Here is a 16,964-nt window from a genome sequence, read left to right on the forward strand (position 1 = left end):
GCGGTGTTTCTTGATGCCACTAAGGCTTTTGATTCACTTGAGTGGGACTATATGTTTGGGGTGATGTTACACATGGGCTTTCCTCCTCTTTTCCTCTCATGGATCAAGCTATTGTATTGTTCGCCAGTAGCTACGGTGCTCGTCAATGGTCGCGTGTCTCGGGCATTCCCGGTCACGAGGGGTACCCGACAGGGCTGCCCCTTATCCCCTTTACTCTTCGCACTAGCAGTTGAGCCCCTAGCGGCAAAACTGCGGCAACATCATAGGGATAAGGCGTTGCGTTGCAACATGAGGCAAATATTAATATCCTTATACGCGGATGACATCACTCTGTATATTCGGGACCCACAAGCCAATCTGAATCCGATTCTTCGGGAATTCATCGTGTTTGGGAGACTCTCAGGGATCCAAATAAATTGGAGTAAATCTTGCGTCTTCCCTTTGACAGCCGCCGCGACCCGCTTCCCATTAGACTATCCCCTGGAATGGTGCGAGGATGAAGGGCGGTATTTGGGCATTACAGTCACGAGAGATAGGGATGCACTAATGCACCTCAATTACGGAACGGCTCTGACGCGTATCATGGAATGCGTGACTCGATGGATTACTCTCCCGCTCTCGATGGCGGGGCGGGCGTCCCTGATTAAAATGGTGATCTTACCCCAGTTACTGTATCTTTTCTTAAATATACCATTTTATCCTGGAAATTACTTTTTTTAAACGCTGAAATCTGAATTGATACGCTTGGTGTGGGGGGGCAAGCACCCACGACTACAGTGGAGTGTCCTTATTCGGCCGTACTCGCAGGGAGGCTTCGGTGTACCCAATTTTGAATTATATTATCTCAGTGCGCAGGCTCACTATGCCTATTTTTGGGTGCACCAGCCGCGATATATGCCACAAGTTGCAGCGGAGCACTGGTTGGCTCATCCCATCCCGATAGACGGAGCACTGTACAATGTGCCTGTTAGCAGGGAGCGGCCGACGACAACGGTTGCATGCACTGTGGCAGCATGGCAGCGCATAGGTGTCCTACTGGATGCTCCTATGCTCTACTTCAGGAAACGGTGTTTCACAGATTTGCGGAGTGCGTGTGCATTAAAACTTGGGGAGATCTTTACCAGAATGGTCAATTTCGAACTTTAGAGCACATACTCCAGGACTCACAACGCACTCCACTAGATGTGTTTTTATATATTCGCCTTCGGCAGGGCGTCTGCTCTCTCACCCCAGGGCTTCCCGGCTGACCCCCCGAGTTTGCGCCACTACAATTGATTCTTAAAAGTGCGACGGCTAAACGATTGGTATCGTTAATATATCATACCATCCACACACAGAGACAAGAACCGTCTGCTCCGGCCCGGGCGCGCTGGGGTGCAGAATTGGGGTTTGCGCTGACAGACAAGCAGTGGGTGTATTGCTCGTCACAGACAGAGCAGGTTTCGGCCAGCAGTCGACTGCGTAATATGCACTATACATTTTTACACAGGCTTTATTACACGCCAGCCAGGAGGCATAGGTACAAATTGAGGACAGCGGACAACTGTGAGAGGTGTAGAGCACCAAATGCGGATTTTTTACACTTAGCCTGGGAGTGCCCGGGTGTCTATACTTATTGGAGGAAAGTTTTTGAGGCTTTAACTCTGATGGTAAACAAGCACATTGAACCCACGCCCCTGCTGGCCGTACTAGGCTATGTGAAACCATTAAAAGCCGATTATCGCAAATATGTTGCACTAGCGCTTCTACTGGCAAAGAGGCGTGTGGCGATCCGCTGGGGCAGAGGGAGGGCGCCCAAATTTAATAAATTGTCAGGAACAACTCACCGCATATGCGGAGCTGATGCCGAGCACCTCTATGCCCAAGGATATTTGGGGGCCACTAAAATGCTATCTACTTGCACGCCCACAAGGGGGAGCCGCTGCGGAGTGGGAGAGGGGTATGTGTCCGGAGGGGATGCTGGGGTGTGTGACGGCGTGGGTGGGAGTTGATTCCCTTACTGAGACGGAGAGACATGGGGTTACATAGATTGGCTTACACTAGGTCGGGGTTGGGCTGCCCAGGGGTGCCAGTGAAGGAATCTCCCTAGAAGGAATAGATTGGAACCTGTCAGATATGATACTGTGCTATGCACGATAGGACAAGAGGAAACTGTGCCATGTAAGGTATTGATACTGTGCTGAACTAATGCTCCTGAATGTACTGCACTTGTTTGTAATGTTTGAAATTTATAAATAAAACTTTAAAAAAATAAAATAAAAAAATTAAAAAGTTGTAGAGCAGCTACATACGTCCGTGGCTCAGGGAGAAAGTCCCCTCTGTACCTTATTTATTGATAGAGAACTGCCTAGTCATTGGCAGAAATTACTACTCCTAGAGAACCAAAAACAAGAGAACAAGGAATGAAAGAAGGTAACAAAGCATCAAACACACTTTGAAACAATGACTGCAAGCCAGACTGTACCAAGAAAACAAACTACTTAAGACTTACTATTTCTAAGTTCTAAAATATACTTCTCCCTCATTTTCTTCAGATATGCAAAACACAGAAAGACTAGCGAGTGCTAGACGCTCAGAAGAATAGCATATGAAATCACTTTAAACACTAACACTAAATTATTCCAATTAGAGTATAACTTCAGCCAATCCTTGCTCTCTTTCTTCATAATTGGGAGCTCACGTCATACAAACAAGTCAATCTTCACAATCCACGATCTTCATAGGTTCCATAACTCATTTTGTGAAGGCGTATAAGTTGTTTGTGCACTTTTTTACCTTGTGGACAGTGTTAGATTGAACATTTCTAAATTAAATATGCATTCCTCATTAGCTCAGATGCGGTGTGTTCATGAGAAAGGCAAGCGTTTCCATACTTCTTTCACTATGAACATTAGCACTGCTTTCAAGGACTGCAGCAAGGGAATGACTTGTGATATCTCCCTAGTTCCAGATGAGGCCTGAGAAAGAAGAGCAAATGTCAATCATACCTTGCACAGTCTTGCCTCTCAATATTCCTGTGTGATAGATGTGATACAGGTGTGAAATGTTGGTCCAATTAACAGAAATGAATAAGTGGACGAATAAAAGTCTGTCCTAAATGGAGGTGGAAATGAGTTGAAGAAAAGTTGAATGTTTGGGGATAAAGGGTTCCTAACATGGGAATGGAATCAGTGCACCACTGCCACCTCAGTCAAAGTGTTTTATAATTACTTTCAAAAGACATTTGTAGGGTGACCACACAGCACCTCATTTCCATTTCCTGATTGTTTTCTTTTACTGTAGTCACATCCCCACACCCTTCCCATCACAGGTCAATGTCATAAAAGGGGTAATGATACTTCCCACCTATTCACTTTGTGATATCCTTTGTGCGTTTGTAATGTGTAGTGATATCTCATCAGTACCATGTATAGACTTGAACAAGACTCCGCATCTGCGTTTAATGTCTAAACGTGGAAAGTGTGATTAGATATCACTGAGACTAACCTCTACATAAAGCAATTTGATAGTCCTAAGCAAAGTTCTCAGATCTCCTGGCCCACTTCCTGATTCGCCTCTTTTATAAATAGGTACGATAATCAGACTCCCACCCTTATTTGTCCACAATTAGATGTAGAACATATAAACATACACCCTCATGGTGTTCCCAGCTCTTGAGGCTGTTCCTTTACTAACTTGTACTGTGTGCTCCTATCTCCCAACATTCTCAGCTGCAGGTAATCCCTTTGACAGGCTTGTACATGCTGATTAGATCGTGCCATGGTCCAGGACACAAATCAGCTCTTTAGATCCATCCTCTGCCCTAGCTCACAATGTGACTAGACACGAGAGGTGTGATCTGTGTCTCCCCAAATCCCAGCAGGTTATTTTGTAGTCATGTATAGGGTTCTCAGATCTTTACCATTTCTGATTCAGTGCTTTTATAGATATGTAGGCTTTCCTGTTTTCAGTTTCAATTTTTGGTCAATTCTGGTGTTTTTTTCAGTGTTTTCCAGTGATTTCAATACCTTAAAAAACAGTGGTTATAAGTGGGCACACATTTTCTCACCTTTAAAAACAACCAAAACAGGGGTTTTCAGGTGTTCATGGAACATTTTGCATTTATTATTGCTTGCTTTCTGCACTGGTAGTGCATGGTCTATAGACAGTGTATGTACAGTATATATGAGGTCCAAATATATTTTTACAAATCAAACTTATTATTATAGTACATCATATAATAATACTTCAATACTTCTTCAGTGAGTCTTTAGTCATGTGCCTCACTTTTTCCTTTCCATGTAAACTTTTTTCTTTGGGAGAAGGCCCTCTCAACATGGGAACTTGAGACGGGCAACACCAAAACAGCCAGTACACAATTTGCTAACTCTGGCCCCTGACATAGCTTTCCATGGCAATACTGGTGCACCTTAAGATTGCAATAGTCTGGTATAGGTTCTGCAACATATGTGTTGAAGTGGGCGCATATGCCCTCAGAGTTATTGAAGCGGTCAAAAATGAAGCAGTACTTTTTTAAGTCTGGAGAAAATTCCCTTTTACAGAAGGGATCTAGAACTTGTGCAGAGTACCTCAGTGAGGCTTCATTGACTTCAAATGCAGTGGTTGGTGAAGGGACATTTCTATGCATCATTGCAAGCCATTTCTCATGCATTGTAAAATAAAATTTCCTGAATTGCTCCTCAACATTTCTTTGCTTACCAAGTGACAAGAATTATAACATGGAACATGCTGCAGTGCCAAAGTCACTAAAAGTGTTGCCCAGCCAACTCTCAAGGAGATGTTTCACAGCTACACCAATTACACTGAACACTTGGTAGACAAGGGTGTTTTCAGACTCTAGGTATTTGATTCTGTCCACTACAGCAGTTTTCCTGTACAAATCTAAGAATGGAGTAGAATGTACTTTTCTTCACATCACTATCACTATGCGACCAAACATCCTCACATTTCTTGCCTTTGACATCATCACTAAGCAAACATTCTGTAAAGGTTGCCACATGGATAATATAGCATTCATGGGCTCTAGGACTGAGAACCATGGGCTAAATCACACAGTTGGGATGACTCTTTCTTTGATGCCACGTAAAAGCACAAAATGAGAAATATTAGCATTTTAGTTTGCACGCATAATGAAACAGTGCATCAGAATGGGCTAGAAAGTCACCAGCATTCTTCATTATCTCTGAAGATTGTAAACATGATTTCATCATACCATCTAGCAAGTGGCAAGGATCTCTTACAGGAAAGTACGTCAGCTCAGGTATCGATATTAACAGGTCATCACCTAACTTTTTCATATATGTACCGGAACCATTGCAAAGACAAACAATATCACTCCAATCTTTGTTGAACTTGGTGAGAACATTTTGCAGAAGCAATCCAAGAGGCACTACGTTCCATGTTTTCTAAATGTTCGGTGTCATATTTTCACCACTATCCCAGATACCTGTCACTACACCTTACATTGAATATTTAAAGCTTGCGGTATTTAGCAATTCACCTACTATCAATATTGACTCGCTAGAAAAGGGGGCTGATATAGCAAAGGGTTTCACCCATTCTCTGTCTGTGGGTAAATGTGATGGTACATATTGGGAAAGATTCTCATGAAACCAACCATCATACCTATCAGTGAAAGAATCAAATGTAGCCAAAATATCAAATATGATTTTAATATTTCCTGATTCTCTACAGTTACAAATAATTAAGACCTAAAACATGCTTCTAAATCCTGCACCTTGAGACCAAAGACCACAAAACTGAAAAAAGGAAAAGGAAGAAGAAACAATATTTTAGTGACATTCCTAAACAAAATAACTCTAGCAGAATATCTAGCAGAATAATGTTAGCCCAGTCTGTCTTGTTGCTACCTTGGATATTAAAGTTGACTCTTTCACGATCCTTTACATTTCTTTGGATGACATTTAGTTTGTTCTTGTGCAGGTGTTTTTTCAGTGTTTATATGTTTATACTGGTGAGGGCTATTTCCCTTCCGGCGGGGTGTTACTTATAGGTTTACACCTAAACCATGGGTAGCCTATAAATATGTGATCAGATCCCAAACCTTTGACAAGATTAGACATGAGAAGAGTATTCCTATTTCTTCTTAATCCCAGTAGTTGGGGCCTTTTCACAGATGTGTACAACAGCAAATCATATTTCTTTCGATTCTATACCTTCATTGAGCTATCTAAAGCCTTTGACCATGTGCCTAGGTCTCCCCTATTGTTTTAGACACTGATAAGGCATATGATAGACTTGTACGAGGGATCGGCCCACTCTCGCATTAGGGCATTGCTTTGAACAGAACACTGTGATCAGAGCTACCCCTGCAGCCAGCTCTTGCTAGTACAAGGAAAGGGTGAAAAGATATCCTCCTGATTCCAGTGCTTGATAAGGCCTCTTGATGGACATACACTGAATTACATGACCTATCCTTATCTTTCAGAGTCCCGGAAATACTGTTCAGATTTGTGTCCATTCCAGTGCCTTATAAGGTTTTTTGATACATTGGTAGCTGGTGATCAAATTTTCTTTGGTACTAGTTCTCAATAAGGTGTTGTGATGCACCTTTATAGAGTAAAAGGAATTCCTCATTCCAAACTCTATTAGGACCTTTGATTAACGTCTGCAACGTGATCAGATATCTATCAACTCTCAAGGCTTTTTATTCATGTGAACGCAATGATCAGACCTCCATCTGCTCCAGCTTTCAAAGACTGTTGTCATCAGTGTCCAGATCACCCTTGATCTCCTCACTTGTTAACACTCTTTTAGACACTTGTGTTTTGGAGATCAGGTCATGCTCAGTTCAATTCTCAAAGGCTCTTTGAACCTCATTTGTAGAATCATCCAACATCTCCATCTATTTAGATCCTGATGTTATTTGATATAATTCTGTACAAAAATATAAAATCTGACCTCATAACCATTGATGCTTTCTGACATATATGAAGAGAGTGAGAAGATCTCTCCTATACCCAAGTTTCAGATAAGGATATTTTACACGCTGGCATAGGATAATGTAATTGCCCATCGAGAAACAGGGCAGTTGGATGGCTTGCGCAAGATGATCATATTTCCTCTTTTTCTAGTCCCTGCCAAGGATCTATTAACAAATCTTGAACAGAGCAGGGGATCATCAGTCAGTAAAAATACATAAAACTCTAGAATAAATTTGTACTGGATCATCAGATGTGCCTTTGTCACAAATTCCTCTAGAACTCCTTGGCAGAATTCCCTGACTATATTATTTTGGGGAAACACCACATCCATTCAGTACAGAGAAATTTTACTAAGAGACCTGCATTTGTAAATTTTGGACTCATGGAGTAAGATTTTCGGCAAGCCCTTCATTACTTTGATTAATAAGCATCATCTCTTCGTACTACACAATCAATCAAACTGTTCAGAGTGAAGAGAAGTTCCCCAGCAGATGGCAGAGCTGATATGTAGGTCTGACTTGCATGAAAACCTATTCCTGATTCACACGGATGGCAGGGACAGAAAAACTGACTTTCTTCGTCAAAATGAATGCAACCTTCTTCTCATAGTAAGCAGCTTCATTGATAAATAGAGGGTAAACAGTCACATTTCCATCGTACAAAACCTCCTGTCCACTTAGCATCTGAAAAATAGGATCCCCTCGCTTCACAGGAAGAAAATCCTTATCCTAAAAGTGGAGAAAAGACATTGTGAATGTGAGTTTATTAAAAAACAATTAGTATCCAAGACTTTGAGATCTTACACTTGGATTTTGCCAATGAAAGTCTCAGAGAAACAACAATTTCTGGGTTTTTAAAGAAAGTCTTAATTTAACCAATAGTTAACTACAAAATAGGAGCCCGCAGTAAATGTTCATCAGACACACAAACTGATGAGACATATGTAGACCGACTATAGACAACCCTTATGTACCCAGGCAGGTGTCAGGAAAGTACACTTCTCTTACAAATTACATACAATACAAGATGCACAACAAGCAAGCAAACTACCGACAGTGGAACAGGACAGGTACAGTCTACTTAATCCTCCTTTGCAGACCATGGCCACAATGCAGGCAGCAGTACTGCAATCTCCCCTCACACCAACAGAATGGGTACTGCAGAGACAGCTGCACTGCAGGCTAGCCCATACAAAAGGTGTATGCAGAGGCAGCAATAGAGCACGCTTCCCCCATAAGCAGAGAACACTTAAGCACAGGCAACAAAACTGCAAATTTCACTCGTCCACAGTACAGGATCAGCACAGGTAGCATCACAACAAAACCACAAATACACACATAAAACAAAAACAGTAATGTTAGCAACAAAGCTTCCCTCATACATTCATAACATACATATCAGTATTAACAGCGAAAACAACCACTTCAAACACGTACGGTCTGATTTACAAAGGAACATTTACACTTTTGTCTAAGTTTACGATTGTTTTCTATTTATAGAGGCATTTTACTAGTAGCATCTTTACGACTGCAGAGTCACCGCACATAAAAAGATAGGACTGTCCTAACTTTTTATGTGCTGAGGCACCACAGTCGTAAAGATACTGCTAGTAAAATACTTTTGTGAATAGCAAGCAACTGTAAAGTTACACAAACGTTCAAGTTCACCATTGTGAATCAGGGCCATAAACAGAATAAGCAAAGAAAAGGTAGCAGTAGTGCCTGCTCCTACTTGTGCGCACACCCCATCCCACCCACTAAGTACAACAGTGCAAAGTGTTGACTCTCTCAAATTACACAGCAAAGATACAGTGTGGCATACACAATGCTAGCTCCTCATACACTCAGAAAAATACACTACACATAACAGCACATGCTTCAGTCACACCTAGACCAGGATATCACTTGCAGCACCAAAGAAAACTTCTTTCATCCACTGACAGGAGACTATGGGATCAGCAAGTGACTAAGGTTAAGAGCAGCAAGAAGCCTGAGATTATGGCCATATAAGGCTGTTTTACGTCTGTCTATTATGAGGGGGGAAAAGCATTGGTAGTTGCAATAGTTTGCACCCATGTGATTAATAATATTTTTTGTTGTTGTAAGTTTAGCTTGGTGAGCAGGTGTGCAATTTAAGTTATTTAAACTTCATAAAAGTGTTATGGCTTGTTTATTGAAAATGGCAATATATTGTGCAGCAACTGGCGGTAATATAAAGCGGGGGGATTCGGTAAAGAGAGTAGGACAAAGGAAGAAAACATGCAGGCAACAAGCACGCTTGAAATTACACCACAGAAGTCTTTGCAAACCTGCCCTCATTGCCAGCTGATGTTATCCAATATTAGGGTACAGCGTTTAGAAAAGTACGGATTTCCTACTACAAAATGCCTATCTCTAAGATTTTTAATGCCACTCATAAATGCTAGATCCCTTATTAAAAATACCTTAGTTTTCTCTGACTTCCTGGCGGCCCATACGTTGGACGTGGCATTCGTCACTGAGACATGGGCTGATGCTGCTTCAGTCTCAGATCTCATTATGGCCATTCCCAACGGATTTACCATCACTAGGCTTGACCGGATAGAAACAAAAGGCGGTGGATTAGCCATTATATGTAGGGCATATTTCAAAGCCTCTTTTGGGACGTTGGATGGGATTTCGAAGTGTGTAGCATTGGCTTCTAAAATATCTTTGACCAATCACTACTCTTTCAATGGGGTTCTTATGTATAGACTCTTCGGTCCCAGAACAGCTTTTTTGGATAGCAACAGCCAGCTGCTAGATATAACAATTCATTCTTCAGACTTCACCATTCTAGGTGATTTTAATCTCCATCTGGAGAACCCCCTAGACAGGTATGCAGTATTTTGTTCAGATTTTCTGTAAAGTGGGGGGCTTGTAAAACGTATAAATGCTCCCACACATGCTGCAGGCCACACATTGGATAGTATTTTATCCGACAATCCCTTTCTTACAGTCTCGTCCATCCTCCCGCTAGCATGGTCAGACCATTGTGCGGGTATGTTTTCACTTCATATGGAAAGGCAAGCCTCCACTGTTGTCTCCCAAACATCTAATTCCTTAAGTCGACCCTGGCATAAAATTACACCTGAAGTTTTTAATGAGCTGTTAGTCAATTCTGAACCGGAGATTCCCCAAGATTTGGAGGAGGCTACTTCAGATAATCATAATCACCTCCAATCTCAATCGGTTGGCAAGCTGTAAAGAAAATGGCAGTTACAGTATGACCCCATTGATAAAACGTCTTATAAAAAGGCCCTTCGGTGTATAAAGTGGCGGTTTCTAATGCCAAATCTAGCTACTTTACCGCCAAAATAAAGGTCTCTTTCAAACTTCCCTAAAGAGATTTTTTGAGACAGTACGCAAGCTGAGATAACTGGCTGAACCTAATAATACTGAAATTAATCAAGATTTTTACAATTCTCTGGCAGACTTTTTCTTGAGCAAAGTTGAATTGGCCTGTAATTCTTTTGTAATCAGCCACCCAAGAGACGCAAATCCTGAAGAAACGGCCTTTACACCCTCAGCAGGAGAGACTTCCTCTTCTAAGTCCCCACTGGAGAACAACCCCATTGGGGAAGATCTTAACTCTCTCTCTGAAGCTGCAAAGCAGGCTACCTATCCATCAGAAAGCTACTCTAGTTTGAATGAGTTTAGCTCTCTTGATAAAGTTACTATTTCGGCCCTTTTGAGTCAAACTTACTCTGGTTCACCATTGGACTCTTGTCCCCCAAACTTCCTTCATCTAGTACCTGACATCACAGCTAATAATCTTAAGGACATCTTTAATAGGATGTTCCTGGAAGGCCACTTCCACAAGGAGTGGAAAAAGGCGTCCATTCTACCCGTGCTAAAAAACCTAACCTTGATGTCAGTGACCCGAACAATTACAGGCCAATCTCTCGGCTTCCTCTCCCCGCAAACATGTGGAGAAGGCCATCAACTCTGAACTATCCTCATTCATTTCTAATAATAATCTTCTCGATGCTACTCAATATGGCTTTAGAAGTCAGCACAGCAGAGTCAGCTTGGATTACTGTTTCTGAGGAAATCAGGCGAACCATCGATACGTGGGTGAGGGCTGCGTTCATTTTATTAGATCTATGCGCAGCGTTTGACATGAACAACCATAGCCTTCTTATTGACCGTCTTTCACCCTTGGGAATTAGGGGCAAGGCACTCAGTCTTTCCTTTCAGACAGGAAGCAGCTTGTGGAACTTAACGGTTTTAGGTCTGGGGCCTGCTTGCTTCCCTGTGGGGTTCCTCAGGGATCATCTCCAGGTCTGGACTGGGAACCAAAACCAGCCCAGGCAAAGTGCTTGACCAGCCCCCTGGGGTTGGGGGTGCGGCTGAGCTGTTTGCCACGGCCGCTATGCTGAAAAAACGGCTCTGTAACAAAATCGGCCCCCAAGAGCCCAAAAGCAGACCCAACCCCTGGTGGCCCACTGGGGAAATACACGGTGCCCGCTGTGGCCCGTCCCTCCCTTATCTCTGAGCCCTACGCTCTTCAATCTTTATGTCACTCCATTAGCCAAGCTTATAAAGGCATTTGGCTTTAGAGTGGTATCTTATGAGGACAATACTACAATTTGAGTATCGCTGGCCAGTGACCATGAGGGCACGGCTCTCAGATTTCAGGATTGCATGCGTGAAATTAGGAACTAGATGTCCAACAACTGTCTCAAATTGAATTCTGGAAAGACAGAGGTTCTCTTTTTGGGAAGGATACCTCTTTTAGGTCACCAAACTGGTGGCCTTCGGAGGTTAACTTCCCATCCCGGTCAGAAAGGTAAAAAACGTGGTAGTCTATCTTGAGAACAGACTCTCCTTTGAGGGCCAAATTAATTCTATAACATCCTCTTGTTTTTTACCTTCAAAAATTCTCAGGAAAGTCCTACCTTTTATTCTCCCGTAATTTGCGGAAAGCTGTCATTTCCGCTTTAATATTGTCAAACATTGATTACTGTAGTGCGCTGTTTTTTAACATCCAGATCAAACTTTTTAAATAAACTTGAAGTTCTTCAAAATGCAGCTGCTTGGCTGCAGCTTGCGGTACCAAAACGTCAGCCAGTATTGCATCTTCTGCCACAATTGCACTGGCTTCTTATAAAAAACGTATTAAATGTAAGTCCCTGTGTAAAGCCTTTAAGGCCCTGCACGGTCACGGTCCCAACTATTTCAAACACAAATTCATCCGGTATGTTCCCACAAGACATCTTTGATCAGGAAGGAGAAGTTTTATAGGTAGTACAGGCAGACTATAGCACTCCTTGCCAATTTCTCTCAAAGTAAAATTGGATCTTTCCTCCGTCCGTAAATCTTTAAAAACCTGGCTGTTCAATAATTAATACCCCACTTCTATTTCTCTTAGTCAGAATTATGGCGCCTAGACACCTTCGTGTAGTAGTGCCCGGAATAGATTACATTTTCATTTCATTTCATGCAGAAACAAGCAGATTAAATTAAAAGCTTTGGACAAACAAGAAAATGCAGCAAAAAAGCATGCAAATAATTTGCAGTCCTAATGAAATATCTACACCATCGGTGAAGTTGTTAACTAATATAGAGTGAAGGCGTAAAAAACAGCGGGAGATTAAAAGAAGTATATACAGCCATAAATACACTTTTGTGAAGGCCATGACTTTAATATGCAATATACAGTAAATATATGCATTCAGTAAGGTCAACACGAGGAGATAAGGGGAAGGGCGGAGGATTTAACTAAAATGAAATACAGCCCACAACGTTCTCAGTAAAAATGTGAGCAACATGTTTTAGTACGTTTGTGATTTAGCTGGCAGGAAGGGGTGTTGGAGAAACTACGAGAAGATGAGTTAAAAGGCGTTATAGCACTTTCAGCCACTAGTCTGTGACTCTAGAAAAGAGAATCACTGGCAGAAGTATGCTGGCATCAAAAGTCACAATCAATGTTTAACAGTGAAGGCAATGCATAGACTCTAAGATCTGAGAAAACATACAGATCGTGAAGGGTTGAGTGAAGCAAGAAAAAAAATATTCTCAGAAACAGTCTGTGGAATTTCTGAAAACAAATTTAAAGACCATAATTTATTCCACAGGATAGATGTGGTGTGTAATTTGAAAGATTCTCAAATTTCCACAACCTGCACAATTCCTATTCATTCAAAGAAATATCATCAGCTGTTGAGTGCATCCAGAGAATTGAAAAACATGGAAATTAGCACAATAAAGTCCATTCTTCCTGAGCATGAGTTGATTTTCATCCAAGGCCTCCAAGAATTAAAATATGGAGTAACACTTGACTCTGTGTTCCAGGTCAAAATCATAAACCCAAACTTCCCCATACTGATTCACAGTGGGCTACAATGTGGGGTAAGAAACATTGGTAAAATAATGATAATTCAATACTCAACCTTTGAACAGAGGTCGTCAACAAAATCTTCAGTGGCATATGATGGTTGGTTTTAGTAAGTTGTAAACGCCTAACTAAAAAGCTCCTAAACACAAGGTTCATGACAACTGCAGATTTACTGTTTTTGAACCCTGTCCATTTGCCAATGCCAAACATATTGTTGCAGTTTACACAAGGGTAAAATTGTGCAGGACTCTTGTGATACTTTCAAGGGATGTAGCAAGAGATGCCACTGGCCCTTAAGTAAGCAATGAAAATGATCCCACTGTCTCAAGGAACAGTGTTATAAAAGAGCCATCATTGGAGTACTGTGAGCTGCTCATGCACCTGTGCCTGGGTACCACTTGTTAAGTCAAACATTGATGCAGACCGGCTGCCTAGAACGTGAGTGAGACGGGTATGCTCAGACGTGAGTCCCGTGCTCTCCATGCCACTGGAATCAAGCTATCCTGGCTGAAGAGGGGTGAAACCCCGAAACCGGTCCTAGGATGCTTGGTTCCAGTCCAGGGAGGACCTGGCTTGGCAGTTCGGGCTGGACTGTACCCATTGGGCGCAGGGTCGAGACTGATTTGCATATGGCTGGGTTCAAACTGGAATGGCATGGTGAGCAAAAAAACGATGGATTTAGGCCCAGATCTCTGTACTGGGGTGAATGTATGACATTGTTCTGCATTCTGTCCATCAACTGTTTTTGCATTAGAACGCAAAAAGGCATGTGCACACTGAGTCCCATGTTTAAACAGACTGGCTTCACATTGTGCGAAAAACATATATTAGAGTCCGCTATTACAGAGTCAGAATGGCTGTGGCCTTAGTCAGTTCTGTAGCACAGTGGATCATGCACCTGCTTAAGAGATCTGCCTGAAATGTAATGTCACAGGTGCCACTTCCTGCCGTCACTCAGTCTTTCCGTCTTCGGAATATTGGTAACAGCTCTGAGCTATCATATTATTGAGCCTTGCCACACAATGGTCATGTTGAGGATGCAATGTACAGCTTTGTGTTTTACATAGAGTAAAGATAGATGATGCTGTAGTGAAACTGATGAACACAAGATGCCGGTTGCTGGTCTTCGAAAATTGCAGGGCTGTGGTGCCGGATATTACAATTTATGTCAAGTTGCTGTAATGCATGTATACGTCCATGGGCTAACACTGCCGGCATCTGCTTCACTCTGTACATGTTCAAAATCTATAATTAACTGCCATTTTAGCGCACTTGTCGCACTTGTCCAGACTGTTTGGGCTGACATTGGAGAGCTGTGCTTGAAGCACACTCAGGGCCTGTCGAGCCAAGGGTGTGCTGCTGCTGCAGAGAGTGCCTAATCAACCCTAGTGAGCTCTGTTGGAACAACCCCCTTTTAAATCTGTTCAAGAAATAATGGTCCATGCCACACATTCATAATACCCCATTATATCTCACAACCTCGTTTATTCTACATGCCTGACCTTGCCTCCCAGTTTGTGTGAGAAGCAAAAATATTCAGAGGTGACAGTGCTAAAGCTCTGACAGCACGTGTATGCAGAGCATCAAAGGGGGTGCTCAGGTGTTTTCCTTCACTGTGGGCGGCTGAATAGGAGAGCATGCAGGAAGTCCGAGGGCAACAAATCAACTCACTGGCAAGCTGCATCTTTTAAATTTCAAGGCGGGCACACTCTGGGATCAGTTCTACAGAAGCTGAGAAGGTGATGTGCAAATTGGTGTGGCGCACCACATTAAAGCTATGTATTTTGTTTCGAATTGCTGCGGCAACCAGGAAAGTGCAAGACGCGTTGCAGAGCGCCATTTTAGTTCGGGTAAAACATCGCTCCCAGTGAAGCTACAAAGGCGGCATATGCTCAGCAGTGCAACCAGTTTGAATCTTGTTCGGAGGCAAAATCTTCAAGTGCAGACTCTACAAAGGTTCGTTTTGATGAAGGAGGAGAAACAGAGGCGGAATGTATGTTGTCTAGAGTAGCTCTGTATTGAACAAATGACGGAGCTCACTTTATTCCGAGTTAGACGCAAAGTGAAACAAGCAGGGCTGATGAGAGCTTGCTCATGAGAAAGAAGTTCCATCGAAGCGGATGAACACGGGTACTTGGGCCATGGGACACTGATAAGAGAAATACACAGAGGAACAACTGGAAATAATATGCTACAGCCAATAGAAATGGAGGAAAAGTGAGTGGCAAGCATAGGAACCAATGAAAAGCAAAGACGTAATGTAAGCCCCTTCTAAGAATTATAATATTACAATAGATTGCAGGCTAAACCTAAAACCTAGGTGCATGTGTGCATGACATGTAAAACAATTTCTCAGATTAAGGCAGGTGATTCCAAGTGTCTTCCTTGTGAAAACATCACTCATGAGGACACGTGGCGAGCTCAAAGAATTTAAGACAAACCCTCAAGTGTTTTGAGCACAAGGAAGAGGAACTAAAAGCTGATAGGTGAGTATACTTAGAAGAAGGAAGACCACACACTGATGCGAGCACCAAAGGAAGGGTACTGGTCAAGCAAATAAGTTTGCGAATGCTTGCTGGTGGATTTCCTAATAAAATTTAAGCATACAGACATTACACAAAACCAGTGGTTGTTTAGCATTGATTTGAGTCATTGTAATGGACTGGAAGCATGTGCAGACCCTAGAGGGGCGAGCTACACACTAGCAATTGAGATGCCATTTTAGGGCATTTTTTCAAGTGGAAAGACTTTAGTAGACATTGTTTCACAAGCTGTACATCGAAGCCAGGTTCATCAAATTCATGGCCCATTCCTAGTCATAGGAGGAGCTGCATCAAGGTTGGGCCTCAACCATGACCTGTGGGATGCCCCGACATTAGGCCTGATGCCCAGTGAAAAAGACCCCGGAAAAGCTGCACTCACCAGAATCCTGGACTGTGCATAATCAATGTATTTAATAATTTTGTCTATAGGGCACCTAAGCTTGAACCCTCTAACACAGAAAGCAATGGACAAGTCAGAAGTCAGAAAAATATATTTGTAGGACTAATTATCATAGACAATGTACAATGATATCACTTCATCATTGAAAAGGCATGTCATATCCATCTAATTCACCTCACTTTAATGATAATGGGATTATTCTCTCAATAAAACCGAAGTACACACTTTGCTGGACATATATTACAAATGCATAAAAAAATATTGTTATCAACAAATCACACATTCATAACAAACCACCTGCTCGTCTGTTACTGAATAGCAGCAGTGAATGTAGAGCCAATGCAGGAGTCTATATTTAAAAAAGAATGCATCCATAAACACATTTTCATTCATTATTGACATGCAATAAAACAGGCTTAAGGTGCACAAATACATTTTTAAGAAGCTATGCACTCTTTTGTTAGCCACCTGATTATCTCCATCTATACAAGATGCTATCAGTTGTGCTGGGTCCTATGTAATGCATGTATTACTGAAGTACAGTGTGCTGGAACATGAGTGGAGCTTTTAATCCAGAGTTCTCAGACGTTGTGTTCATGTTCTCAGTTTATTAGCACTCTGAAACTGTTTGGATGCTATGCCAAAACATCACATACATTAGACATTATTATACACAAAAAAATGAAAAACCCTTTCAAAGTAGGTTTATCACACATTAAA

The 16,964-nt window shown here is 42.1% G+C and overlaps 1 protein-coding gene across 2 annotated transcripts in view; it reads right to left on the minus strand.

The window, feature by feature from the left end:
- Window positions 1-4,072: 4,072 nt before the first annotated feature.
- Window positions 4,073-16,964, minus strand: part of LOC146858973 (N-acyl-aromatic-L-amino acid amidohydrolase (carboxylate-forming)-like) — a 174,436-nt gene continuing 161,544 nt past the window's right edge. For both annotated transcript variants that reach the window (XM_085649613.1, XM_085649612.1), the window contains exon 7: window positions 4,073-7,672. In XM_085649613.1, coding sequence (XP_085505739.1) covers window positions 7,475-7,672 — 198 coding nt within the window. In that variant the 3' untranslated portion in view covers window positions 4,073-7,474. The remainder of the gene's footprint in view (window positions 7,673-16,964) is intronic.

Source organism: Triturus cristatus, chromosome 3_2 (genome assembly GCF_964204655.1).
Source record: "Triturus cristatus chromosome 3_2, aTriCri1.1, whole genome shotgun sequence".
Lineage (NCBI taxonomy): Eukaryota > Metazoa > Chordata > Amphibia > Caudata > Salamandridae > Triturus > Triturus cristatus.